This window comes from Benincasa hispida, chromosome 10 (assembly GCF_027475165.1).
Source record: "Benincasa hispida cultivar pf3 chromosome 10, pf3_genome.v1.1, whole genome shotgun sequence".
Lineage (NCBI taxonomy): Eukaryota > Viridiplantae > Streptophyta > Magnoliopsida > Cucurbitales > Cucurbitaceae > Benincasa > Benincasa hispida.
The window spans coordinates 60,295,291-60,308,932 of NC_143487.1; the positions used below are offsets into that span (position 1 = coordinate 60,295,291).

The 13,642-nt window shown below is 29.3% G+C and overlaps 2 protein-coding genes across 2 annotated transcripts; both read left to right on the forward strand.

Moving 5' to 3' along the window:
- The first annotated feature begins 2,253 nt into the window (after positions 1-2,253).
- On the forward strand, positions 2,254-6,406 carry LOC120087842 (GDSL lipase-like). Its single transcript, XM_039044773.2, has 5 exons — positions 2,254-2,925; positions 3,912-4,033; positions 4,114-4,347; positions 4,667-4,913; positions 5,939-6,406. The coding sequence occupies exons 1-5, from the start codon at positions 2,661-2,663 to the stop codon at positions 6,193-6,195; spliced, it is 1,125 nt and encodes a 374-aa protein (XP_038900701.2). The 5' UTR covers positions 2,254-2,660; the 3' UTR covers positions 6,196-6,406.
- Positions 6,407-7,174: 768 nt separating this feature from the next.
- LOC120089523 (GDSL lipase-like) lies at positions 7,175-12,329 on the forward strand. The gene is made up of 5 exons (XM_039047024.2): positions 7,175-7,506; positions 8,357-8,478; positions 9,298-9,528; positions 10,507-10,762; positions 11,903-12,329. Exons 1-5 carry the CDS (start codon positions 7,191-7,193, stop codon positions 12,157-12,159), a joined length of 1,182 nt encoding a protein of 393 aa, XP_038902952.2. The 5' UTR covers positions 7,175-7,190; the 3' UTR covers positions 12,160-12,329.
- Positions 12,330-13,642: the final 1,313 nt, after the last annotated feature.

Here is a 13,642-nt window from a genome sequence, read left to right on the forward strand (position 1 = left end):
TATTTTCATTATATTGTAGAAAAATCCCTGAAACATAAAAAAAAAAAAAAGTCATTAATGTAAATATAATATAAACAATAGACATGTTAACCTATTTAAACATTTAAAATACTTATTTACTAATTACTTTTTTTGAAATTTTCGCTATTATATTTTTTTCTAAAAATATCCATCGAAATCCACATTTTATCAATATTTTCATTGACATTTTAGACCTTGTGTAATAGGTCTTTTGAGGGAGAGAAAAAAATATTTTCATTTTTTTTTCAAGTGAGTTTGCCACATTAGCATCCAGTAACTTCTTGACAGAGATTTAACAATTTTGTTAATAGAGAAAGCTTTAAAACCTAACTCTTTTAGGTCAATTGGTAATTTAAGATGGTCTCGGAGTTGGTTGGTATCATGTGTTCGAACAACATTGTTGTACTCCTCATGTAATATTGATCTCCACTTGTTTAGCTCATGAATCACCTACTCTGAAACCATGTTATATAATATCTAACACACATCATTGGTTTTTTTAAGACCCGTGACATTATTATTTAAAAAATTTTAAAACTCATTTTATATGAATTTTTTAATATCCTTCATACATGTGAATTTTTTATACTTGGGTGATGAAAAGTTTTTTTAAAAAAAAATACAACTTAATTAATGAGTAAACTAATATTGATTAATCATCACTGTTAATTTTAATTAATTATTAAATATAAATATATTATCTAGACTTAATAAATTTCAACTAATATTAAGGTATGTTTGGATTGACTAGAGAAAAAAAAATATTTTTAAAAATATTTATTTTTATTTCAATTCTTTTGATAAAAAAAAAAAAATTAAAATAAACTTTGAAAGTGTTTCAAAAGCTACTTTGACTCGTTACCAAACACTACATTTTTTTTTTCAAAATGACTTATTTTCAAAATTAAATCCTTAAAAAGTTAAACCAAACATACCTTTAATATTTTATGTTATCTTAATTATTTAATATAAAATTTTATTACTTATTATTAATATTATAGTTAATTTACATTAATATTGGGATCTTTTTAAATATGAAAAATATTTACATTTTATAGCAAAAAGTTTCAAAAGTGTTTACTTTTTGAAACTTTTTGTTATAAAGTATAAATATTTTTTAGAATTTTTTATTTATAAGAATTTTTCTTAATATTTAATTATATGTAGTAATTAAAATAAATAATTTAATTGTGTTTAATTGATATTTAACGTAAAATATTAATTTATTTTTTCTTTGAGTAATTAAATAATCAATTAATCTAACGATATATTAAATAATACTAAATTTAATTTGTGATTGCATTTTTCTTTTACTTTTAGTTAAGTCATTATTTAATTTTAATTTCTATATATAAAATTGGTAGAAACAAATACAAATATTTAATTCCACACATTAATTATCATACATATCCAAACACATAGATTAGTTATCTTGGACATTTAAAATCAAAACATTTAAAACTCGAGCATTTAATATCCATATATATGAAACAATATAAACAATCCGAATGAGTTGTTAGGAGCAATTGAAAAAAAATGTAAATTTGTAAATTTAGTGATGGTTTTTTGAAATGAGTAAGTATATGAATAAATTATTAATATTTATGATTTTATTGTTTTCTAACCGACTTATCAATAGATATACCATGTATTTCATATATCAGTAAACCGATATACAATTAATATGCGAGATATAAAATATATAAGAGATGCAACTTTGATATGCCAAATTTATTAGTCAATGTGTGATTGACTTGTTGGTATCAATCGATTTTAATTTGAATTCTTATTCATTTCTTTCAATGTATTATTGTACTCTAGTACGTTGCTATCTATTTATAATGATTCATATTAATAAAAAATCAAAATTTATTATAGTTAAATTAATCTTCTTGGTAGTATTGTAGAGGTAGATGAGTAACGATTGCCTCCAACTGCTAAACATAAAATGTGAGGGCCTCGAAAACACATGAAAATTTCACTATTGGTGAATTGACAAACGCTCAAATGTGCTAAAATCACTGTGAATTATCTCATTAATATATCAATGGTATATCAACATCCATTCCAAGCTTATTTAAAATATAACATTTGAAAGTCTAGAAAAGGCAAAAGAGAGCAAAAAAAAAAAAAAAAAAAAAAAATAATGAATGTAGTGGGGACACACAAATAAATGAAAGTCTAGAAAAGGCAAAAGAGAAAACAAAAATGTACTTAAAATTTTTGGAAGACAAGTTGGAATAATTGAAAACTAATATATTAATATAAATCATATTTCCACATTCACCACCTGATATGATATCTCTTATTTTAAACCTTTTGTATCATCATCAATTAGTGATAAATATCTATCCGTTTCTATCTAAAACTTTTATTAACTCCCATTAAAAAAGATTAAAATTTTATTATTTTATGTAAATAGTTTTTCTTATTTTTCTATTTTTTTAAAATCTCCCTTTTAAATTTTGGAATATACTTTTTAAAATTCATTTAAGATGGATTTTTTTTTTGAGTTTAAGATCAAATAAACACAAAATTAAAGTAATAATGAAATTAGTATAAAACAAGAAGGGAAGAATAGCAGTGAACCATACCCAGTGGTGGAGGAGCCTCATAATTTTTAAGCGGGAACTGTAGAGATGAAGTTTCCAAAATTGGGCATATGCTTCTTCATTTTGTTTTCCGCCGTGTCGGAAGCCGCCAGAATCCAACTGCCCGGCATTCCCTCGTCGGAAAGTCGCTTCGGCCTTTTCATTTTCGGTGATTCCTATGTCGACGCCGGCAACAACAACTACATCAACACCACCAGTGACTTTCAGGCCAACTTCCCGCCGTACGGTGAAAGCTTCTTCCAGATCCCGACCGGCAGGTTTACCGACGGCCGTAACATTCCCGATTTCTTAGGTCATTATCATTTCTTTCCGTTATTATTTCTTCCTTCACTTCAAGAAACCCAAGTTTGAAAAAATTGTTCAAAATGGTGTTGGAGCTCCTTTGACTGTTAGTTGATTTAACCTAGCCGTTAGATTGCTGAAGATATTTCTTCTTGTCCTACTTAAATCTTGGTGCTTGAACTGCCCTGGTTAATGCTCTGATGAATGAGTAACATAATTTTTGTTCCTTATTAAGAGGAAAGGGGAAGGGGAAAAGAGAATGAGACTTAGCTATAGTCATTTCATTATGAATTAGACTCAACTCTAATTGAAATGTTTTTTTTCCTTAACTTTGAACTTCTATATTATGATCTGTGTTCACAAGGATTGAAGATTATCTTGATTAATGAAGGTGCGCGTAAGCTGATGTGGGTACTCATACATACCAAAAAAAGAAAAGAGTATTAAGGGTAGATTTTGGGGTAGGATTTTGTGCTGAAATTAATGTTATTCTGAATGTTTATATTGAACAAATAACTTCAAGATTGTTGGTAACTAAAGGAACAGAACTTTAAGACTAAACTTATATTTTGTACTATTTTAGTTCCGATTCTAGTTAGCTACAGGGAATGTCATTGCTACAGTATTATCCTTTGAACTTGAAATTGATTAGGCTAAGGGATGTTAGAGAAGTACTATTCGATAGAGTATTAATTAGAGTTGAAAAACGTTGATATAATATTAAATTTGTCATAGTAACCCATTAACTTAAGTTTTTATGTCAATTGGTCCTGAACTCTTCATCGTTCCATGTTTCCAGACAGATCTAGAATGAAAAATGGATAAAACATTATGTAGAAAGGAGAAAATTGGTTTTCTAGTATCCAAAGTTTCACGAAATGTTTCTGACAAATGAAAATCGACTTGAACAAAAAACAGAAATGTTATTAAACGATCCTTTGGTCCAAGTCTGTAATGTTTTATCACTAGGCTTATTATTAAGTAATGTTAATGCAGGTGAGTATGCAAACTTGCCTTTGCTTCCACCATATTTGGATCCTCACAATAATCTCTATGAGCATGGAGTCAATTTTGCATCTGGTGGAGGTGGAGCTTTAGCTCTGAGTCATCAAGACCAGGTTCCAATCAAATCAATCAAACCAATTTCTTTTCCCTTTTTTTTCCTCTGCTGATTTGAAGGTATTTGTTTTTTTTTCAGGCCATTGGGCTTCAAACTCAGCTGAAATTTTTCAAAAATGTGGAGAAATCGTTAAGAAAGAAGTTGGGATATGCAAGATCTAAAACTTTCCTCTCTAACTCTGTTTTTCTTTTCAATTTTGGAGGAAATGATTACCTAAATCCTTTCGACATTAGCTATGACATCTTCAAAACCATTGAAGCTCAAGAACAATACGTGAATATGGTGATCGGAAATATAACGATAGCAGTCAAGGTAATATTGCGCATCTAAATATGTTAATAAACAATAATTTTGATCTGTTTGATAACCAATTTGTTTTCAGTTTTACGTTTTTGAAATTTATGTTTTTCTTTAATATGATTTTTACATTTAGCTTGAATTCTTTGTCAAATTCTAAAAGTAAAAACAAGTTCTTTAAGAGCGGCTTCTTTTTTTAGTTTTCAAATTTTAGCTTATGAGTTGTTGAAAACATTGGCAAACAATAGATAACTAAAGAAAAACATAAATTTCTTTGTTTAGATTAAGAAATAAATTATAATTGTTAGTAAGGTTTGGATTTTATATGTGATAGGAAGTATACAAATATGGAGGAAGGAAATTTGGGTTTTTGGCAGTGCCTCCTTTAGGGTATATGCCAAGTTCAAGATTGAAAAAAAGTGCTCAATTTTTCGAAGAGGCTTCTTCAATAGCAAGGATTCACAACAAGCTGCTCCCCATTGCCCTTCAGAAACTTTCCAAACAACTCAAAGGATTCAAATACACTTTTGCGGATGTTCACACTTTGCTTCTACAAAGAATACTAAACCCTACAAAATACGGTAATAAACTGTACTCTACACCTATTTTTCATTATTTCTTGCTTTAAATCCGATTTCGGTTGTTATACTTTTTAGCTTTAGTTCATATTAGGGCATGTTTGAGAGTGATTCTAAAATGATTATAATTACTTTTGTCATTTTTAAAATCACTGTGAAATTTGCTTTTAAAAATGTAAAATTAAATATTAAATTTATTTCATGTGATTAAACACGTGTTTTAGAGTGATTTTGAAAAGTAATCTTAACAATCTCAAAATCACTCTAAAACATTCACTTAGTCTTTATATTTTTAAAATGTCTGTTCTGGTCCCATTAAGTTTAAGTTTTGTTCTTTTACGTTTTTGTGTACATTCAAAAATGCCCTTTAGTCCTTTAATTTTACAAAGTTGACTAATTTGGTCCTTATTCCCAAAATTTTAAAAAGAGAAAAACTTGGGTGCGCTCTATTGGATGTGCACCTATCTTGGTACATCCCAAGTATAGTCTAAAAAAATACTGTCATGTGGCAGTTTTTATTTTTAAACAATTAATTATTATTTTTTATTAAATTTTATTTTTTTGTGTGGTAAAGAAGTGGAGAGTATATGAGTTAGGTACAGTCTAGGCTATACCTAATCGTTGCTCTTTTAAAAACTTTTTACCATTTCGTTATGTCTATATTTCAAGAAACTTAAAATGCAATGTTTGTACTAAAATTATGATGGTAAAAATAATTAAGGGATTAGAAGTGTCACTTTCAAAAATGTTGAAATTAAAATAGATATTTTAATAATATAGTGACTTAGATGAGCCAAAATTAATAGTATACAGTATTTAAACCTTATTTCTTTAACATCACATTGAAAGGAACTTGATTTTGACGAACATTTTTATTCTCGAGGAGGACTAGTTAAAGATGCGTTTATTTTTTTTAGATGCCCCTTGAAAATTTGATATTTAGGGTTAGATTATTATTGGCACATTGTTTGAAAATATGAAAGAAAGTTTGTAACACTTGAAAAGTTATGATATTTGTGTGGATGAAGGTTTCAAGATAGTGGACACAGCTTGCTGTGGGAGTGACGAATTCAGAGGTGTTTATAATTGTGGAAGAAAGTTTGGAGATCTCCCCTATACACATTGCGAGAATCTTGAAGATCATATGTTCTTTGATTCCTTTCATCCTACTCAAAAAGTTTTCAAGCAACTTGCAGAAGAGTTTTGGAGTGGAGATGCTGAAATTGTTAAGCCTTTGAACTTCAAACAACTCTTTCAATATGACTCAAATTTGGCTTCTTATTGAGATTCTTAGGAGGATATGCCCTTTTTTCCCCCAATCATCTAGGGCGTTTGACTTCATTGTTATACTTATGGATTTTGAGATCGAGAAATCTTGGAATCTATATGTTTAGGCATCTCGAAATGTTTCTTTCTAATCTCAAGTGGCAACATTTTAATATCGTTGGCTATCGAAACTCGTGTTTGAATAAATGCTAGCTAGTTTGTTGAATCAATCTTTTTATTTAGAAAATTTTAACTTTTTTATATGCAATGCAAAAATGTGCAATCCAAAACATCTTACGTCCAATGTCATTGAAAAATAAGTGAGGAATACTTTTCGTGGCATTTTTTTGGACATGTAGGAAAGGAGATGTTATTAAAAGTCTTGGATTTTTTGTGACTTTTTTTTTATTTGGTGGCATAAATGGTTATGAAAAACAGTCTTAGACAAATGCTATGCTATACCATGCAATTGTAAATGTTGCAAAAAAAAAAAAATGTTATATCACATAATATTCATAGCATTTTGAAAATGTAATTAATTACCTTCCACATTGCGTTACGTAGAATTCAAATTTCAAAGGTATAATTGTAACATTTTGAAATCAAGGGATAGAATTCAAATCAAACTCAAAATTTGAAAATTAAGAGAGTGTTTGAGGAACTAAGTTGAGTTATGAAATCTAGAATTTATATAATAGAGTTATAAAATTTGTGTTTGAGGTGCAAGGTATAAGATAAACTTTCTCGATAAATATAAAAACTTCAATAATATTTATTATTGAAGTTTTCCTATTTAATACCAACTTATAAAGTTGATCGGTCAAATTCGACCTAAAAATGAAACATTTTAAAATCTAAAATTTAAATAAAAAGTATATTGTAAGGACATAAAGATATATAATATTTTTTCTAATAATAATAAAGAGCAAGGATATGGACAAGCCTGGTTTCACATGTGAGATCTTAAAGGGGTCCACTGAATTTGAATAATTTAATAATAACAAGTGGATAAGAATGAATGATGGATACAGTGTAAAGTTAAAGATCTCAAAAGGGTATTGGTGTTCTCACAACAAAATGAAGATCTCAAAATTTCACATCTGTTTATGTGTGTTGTTGTTGAGTAGTGCTGAACAAAAGACATTGGTGTTCTCACAACAACAAAATGTGGGACTTTTCATATTTGGTGATTCAATTTTGGATGCCGGAAACAACAATTTCATCAACACAACCACCAAATTTCAGGCCAATTTCCCCCCCTATGGCCTCACTTTCTTCCACAACCCCACCGGCAGGTTTTCCGACGGACGTCTCATACCCGATTTCGTAGGTACTTTTATACATATTCTCTCTTCGTTTGGTAACTATTTCTTTTTTTTTTTCTTTACAATTTTCCCCAAATTTTTTTAGGGTAATTTTCACTCTCTTGAAAAAGATCAAGTTTTAACTCAACTTATATAATGTAGAGGTATCCACAAATCTAGAGAGTGTTTGTGAGATATCTTAGTCCTTTAGTTTCGAGGTTTCTGAGTTTTCAAAATTTGATTTATTACCTACATTCTAGAATGCAGAAACTCGGGACTATACATACATATTATTCGAAAGTCATTTTTCATTTTGTTTTTAGTTTTTAAAACTTTAGCTTAGATTTTGAAAACATTTTTAAAATGTAGGTAACAAAAAAAAAAGAGTAGGTAGATGACATTTGTAAGCTTAATATTTAAAAGAATAAACAAAAATTAAAGAGGTTACAAAAATACCCTAATTAATTCTTGAGTCCAAGTTTTAAAAACTAAGATAGTTTCGGCTACAGTGAGCTAAGATCAATCGTAATTGACATAGTCTTCTTCTTTAAAGGTTGAAGGTTCGATCCCTACCCTTGCAATTGTACTAAAACAAAAAATTGTTTTTGTTATTAGAATTTATCTAGAGTTTAAGTGTCTTCATAATTGCAAAATTGGGAGGAAACAACCATAAATTTTAAAAATAAAAAACAATCATTACCAAGCAAGATTTGAGCTAAATGTTTTTATTTATTTATTCATTTAGCGGATGAATTTGCAAGAATGCTAGTTTCTGTGGTGAATTTGTAAGAATTTTGTTCTAGAGATGAAAATAAAAATTATGGTTTTCTCTTCTGTTCTTCAAACCATATTGAAAGGGAATTTTGTATGTTGCAGCTGAGTATGCAAAGCTGCCTCTGATTCGGCCATACTTAGATCCTCACAACAATCTCTACATCCATGGTGTCAACTTTGCTTCTGGTGGAAGTGGTGCTTTACTTGAAAGTCATCAAGGCTCGGTTTGAATTCATTCATCAAACTTTTTTATATATGTTCTTTTTTTCAATTTAGTCCTTCATGTATTTACATTTTTCTATTCAATCCCTTGATATTTGTATTAAGGAGAACGACCCTTCAAATATTTTCATAATTGTACGATGTTATCCCCTTTGAACATAAACCCTCAAGGCTTTACTTTTGGTTCACCTAAGATATCTCACAAGTCATATTATTGGAGATAGTTATCCTTACTTATATATACCATAGATCTTCTTATCTAGCCAATGTGGAACTTTGGTTGCACTCCGATAATTTTTACCAATTTCTTAGAAATTTCGAAGAGGAATAAACAATTTTTTTTTTTCTCTTAGACGACGTTTGTTGTCAAAATTTAAACAGGAATCTGACCTTCACGAGACATCAATGATAAATTTGTTGACCTGTAAAAGAAGGAAATTTACTTACTTTTTGGTGCTCGTCACATACACTCTGATACTTAAATAAGACTACGAAAGAGTGCAAAATCTTTAGGATTTGAGAGTGAGATTCACTTACTACTCCGGTACGTTCATGATCTATGTATAGGGGTAGATGATCAAAGTCATCTAAAATATGTTTCGAAGCTAAATCGGGATAATTCGTCACTTAAACAAATCGGGTCATGCACAGGGTATGCCCCCATGTGGTATTTTGGTAGGCTTGGCCTCGGTCGAGCATGTCAATTTGGGCTATCTTTATGAACTCAAGCATATATTTAGCATCTTTCCATTTTGTTTTGTCTTCTCTGGTGCATTGAATTGAATGAGAAGAAAACATTCATAGTGTTGATTGATTTTCAGGCCATAACTCTTCAAACTCAGTTGAAGTATTTCATAGAAGTGGGAAAATCCCTGAGGAAGAAATTGGGAGATAACAGAGCTCAAAACTTGCTCTCAAACTCAGTTTATTTGATCAGTACAGGAGGAAATGATTACGTAAGTCCTTTCGAAGGAGACTCCACTGCCTTTCAAATCTATACTCCAACACAGTATGTGAATATGGTGATTGGAAACCTCACCACTGTGATTCAGGTAAATTTTGGAAACAAGTTGTGGATATATCTTTTTAGTATTTCTCAATTTGGTTCGTCTTCAATTATGTTAGTAGGTCTTGAATATGTTATCTGGCGTTTTGAATGACTAAGCATGGGGTCTCGCTTTCTACCTGTGTATGTAGTTAACACACTGTTAGTGAGTCACATAAATCGTAGAAAGTTGACGTGTTGTTCAAATTTGTTATTTTATCAACATGATTGGATATGAGCATGTTGATACCTCGTTGAGAGTTAAACATATTTTAATTATAGATCCGTTATGCATGAACTAACATTCAAATACATTTATGTATTTTGTTGTTTAGATTGGAGTTAAGAGGGTTTGTGTATATGATCATAAAATATGAAGTAAGTTTATGAAATTAAGTATAAATTTCATGTATTTTTAAGATGAGAGTTATAGATCTAGAATCTTCATAGGATAGAAGTTCTGGTCTAGACTTGTTTACGAGAATCCTATAAATAGGATTGGTCTTTGTTTTGTTTGTGTAGAGAAGAGAACACAGAGAGAGTTCAAACAAAAAATGTGAACTAAGTTTTGTTGAGTTTTTCAAATACAAAGAATTTTGTTTCTTTTCGAATATTCTTTTATTGATTACTTATTTGCAAGTGCCCGTCACATGCTTCCAACCTTCTTAAATAAAAATTGAGTTTTGCTGATGGACGAGTTGAGTTTCATGCCAGTGACATCTACACACATCAATAGTAATTCAATGATACATCAACTTCTATGTTAGTAGATCTTAACAGTTTCTTTTAGGCAAAAGACCTAGTTGAAAGTTTTATAATACATCTAATTAACAACCAAACTACGAAAAAATTACCTATAATATTCGACATACTCGATTCCACATATTCAACATATGTTTTATAGGTTGATAAGATATAAGATTTTGAAATGTGATGTGTTTGATTTGATGTATACATATACATATATATATATATATATATATAGGAAATATACAAGAATGGAGGAAGGAAGTTTGCATTTGTGGGAGTGCCTCCTTTGGGTTGCATTCCAAGGTTGAAGCTGTTGAAAGGAGTTGGACATGGAAAGTGTGTGGAAGAGGCTTCTTCAATAGTTAGCTTGCACAACAAATTGCTTCCTATTGCTCTGCAAAACCTTGCCATTCAACTCAATGATTTCAAATATGCTTTTGCTGATGCCAACACTTTGCTTCTACAAAGAATAAGAAACCCTACAAAATATGGTAATTGTTTCCTCTTTGCCAATTCTTTTCTCCTCTTCTTTTTTTTTTTACGATATAAGAGTGAAAATTGCAAGATGTTATCGCTTCGAAGAAGTAGAAATGTCTTAACTACTGAACTATGTCAATGATGAAGATTTTTTTTTCTAGATAGTATTCTTTAGGCTGAGGAGGGTAGTTTCTTTTCCAATATATATGTGTAGGAAAAGGAATCAAGTCATACATTCATAAATTTGAACTTTTCCATTCATTGTTTTTCTTTTTTGTTCCATGCTTTTCTTCAAGGAGGAAACACAAAAATATGTTTGATAATTATTTAGAACTTTATTCTTCTTTTAAAGAAACGTCTTTGTTTTTATTGTTCTCTTAAAGTTTAAATAAACAAAAATCAAAGGTTGTTTCTAAATATAGAAAAATAAACCAAAATATTTACCATATATAACAAAATTTTCGAATTATCAATAATAGACGTAGACACTAATAGGCTTCTATCAGTGTTTATCATTGATAGTTTTAAAATTTTGTCATATTTTGTAAATATTTTCAATAGTTTTATCATTTGAAATAATTTTCCAAAAATGAAAGCTTTACATGAAAATTGTTTTCTGAATAAAAATAATCAAAATTTTATGTCTTGTTTTTTCTAATACTCACTTTATAAGCCAAAAAATGATTATGCCTTTTCTTTTGTATGTTTATATGAAGAACTTGAAATGCAAACAAGAACAACAAAACAAAATGATTTGGATGTTCTCAAAATTCCTACACAACTTTGAGCATATTGATTAAATTTGAGAAATAAAATATAGAGAACATTTACTAAACAAACAAATGTGTTTCTGAAAAAATTAGAAAAAAAAAAAAAAAAAGTGTCTCACCCCAACAACCTCATAAATAATTTATAATGATTATGTGCCGTCCACCTAATTTCATGCTCACTTTTCCTTACATACTAAAATAAAATAAACATAATTTAGTTTTTTTTAAAAAAAGATTCCCACATGGTTAGTTATTTTTAGGTGTTTTTGGATTGCACAAGAGATGGTTGCAATGAGTTGCGTCTTATGTTATTAGGTTTGATTATTAACTGTTGAGAAGATTATTAATATGGAAAAAACTTGATAATGATATATGTGGATGAAGGTTTCAAGGAAGTGGAAACAGCATGTTGTGGGAGTGGTGAATATGGAGGAATTTACAGTTGTGGAGGAAAAAGAGGAAAGAAAGAGTTTAAGCTATGTGAAGATCCAACTCAATATTTGTTCTTTGATTCATATCATCCCAACCAAAAAGCTTATGAGCAACTTGCAAAGCTCATGTGGAGTGGAGATGAACAAGTCATTAAGCCTTATAACCTCAAACAACTCTTCCAATATGGGGTTTTGTTGGCTTCTCAATGAAATATCATATTAAAGACTGTCTTTTTCTCATTATTAACTCTCCTTAGAATCTTTTTCCTCTTTTTCCCTTTTTTTTTTCCTTTTTTTTTTTAATGTTACTCCTTATTACACTTTCTTGTGAATTTTGAAATTGAGTTATCTATGTTAAGTATATAGATTGGTTTCTTCTATTCACCCTAATTAAGCTACGAGCTCGTTAACCTCATCAGCTGCATAAACTCATGCTATTAAATTCAAACCTAAGAATGTTCCATTTTGGGAAATTTTACTTCTTTATTCCCCTAGTTTTGAAAAAAGAAAAGTGCATCTAGTCTTTGGGTTTTCAAAATGTAATTTTTAAGCCACAAGTTATCTCGAAGGTTCTATTTAGATTAGAGATGTCTATTTAACATGCGGGTCGAAGTCTATGAATGGGATGGAAAATCCCCGATTAGAAATGGAGAAGAGAGTGGAGAGAATTTTTTCTGTCGACTAAATAGGGATGGAGTGGGGATTATATTCCTTACCCACCCCCAATAATATATATCTAATTTTTATTATATATATTTATATGAGGTTTTAATTATATATATATATACACGCACAGTCACTGTGCACAGTGAGTTTGTAAATATAAAAGAGTTATATATATATAAACTATTTTTATAATAATAATATATATATACACGTGTATATATATATATGTAATTATATATAATGTTAATTAATTGTATATAACTTTTTATTTGATATATATATTTATATATTATTAAGTATAGATTAGGATATATTGTTGTAATATTTAAATTTTAGTTTTTAGAAATGATAAAAATTAAACATTTTAATCATACATTTGTCACATATGAGTAAAATATTTAACTATTTAAGTAATAATTTTGATATAATGATTTAAGTTAATTATTTTTTATTATAAAAATTCCAAATGGGAAAAAATTCTCTATGGGGAAGCGATCCCTGTAAATTCCCAGTGGGGAATTCCTACTTGATCTTCGTAGAAAATTTTGTGGGAAAGTGGAATGAAATGGGTAGTGGGGACGGGGGACGGGAAAGTCATCCTCGGCCCCAGCCATCCCATGGACATCTCTAATTTAGATAACATGAGGACTTTTATATGTATTTAGAAAGCCATGGGGACATAGTTTGAGTCCTACTCAAAATAGAAAACTTATCTTTCGATGTTGTTATATTGTATTTGTGGATGTCCAAATCTGGACGAGGAACACAATTGGCTTTCACATACTTCAATGGTAAATTTGTAATTTGATGAAGAGGAATATCTTGAAAAACAACGAAGAATGGCTTTGACGTGGAAATAAGAGATGAAGAAACTTTTGTAGAAGAAAAAAAAATTAAGAACTTCAAGTTACCTCATATGGGGTGCATATGGGGTTATAATGATATATTTATTGAAGAATTGACCTAGGTGATAACTCTCTCGTAACAAAGTTATTTGGTCTTAAAACTAATTTTTTTTTATTTAGTA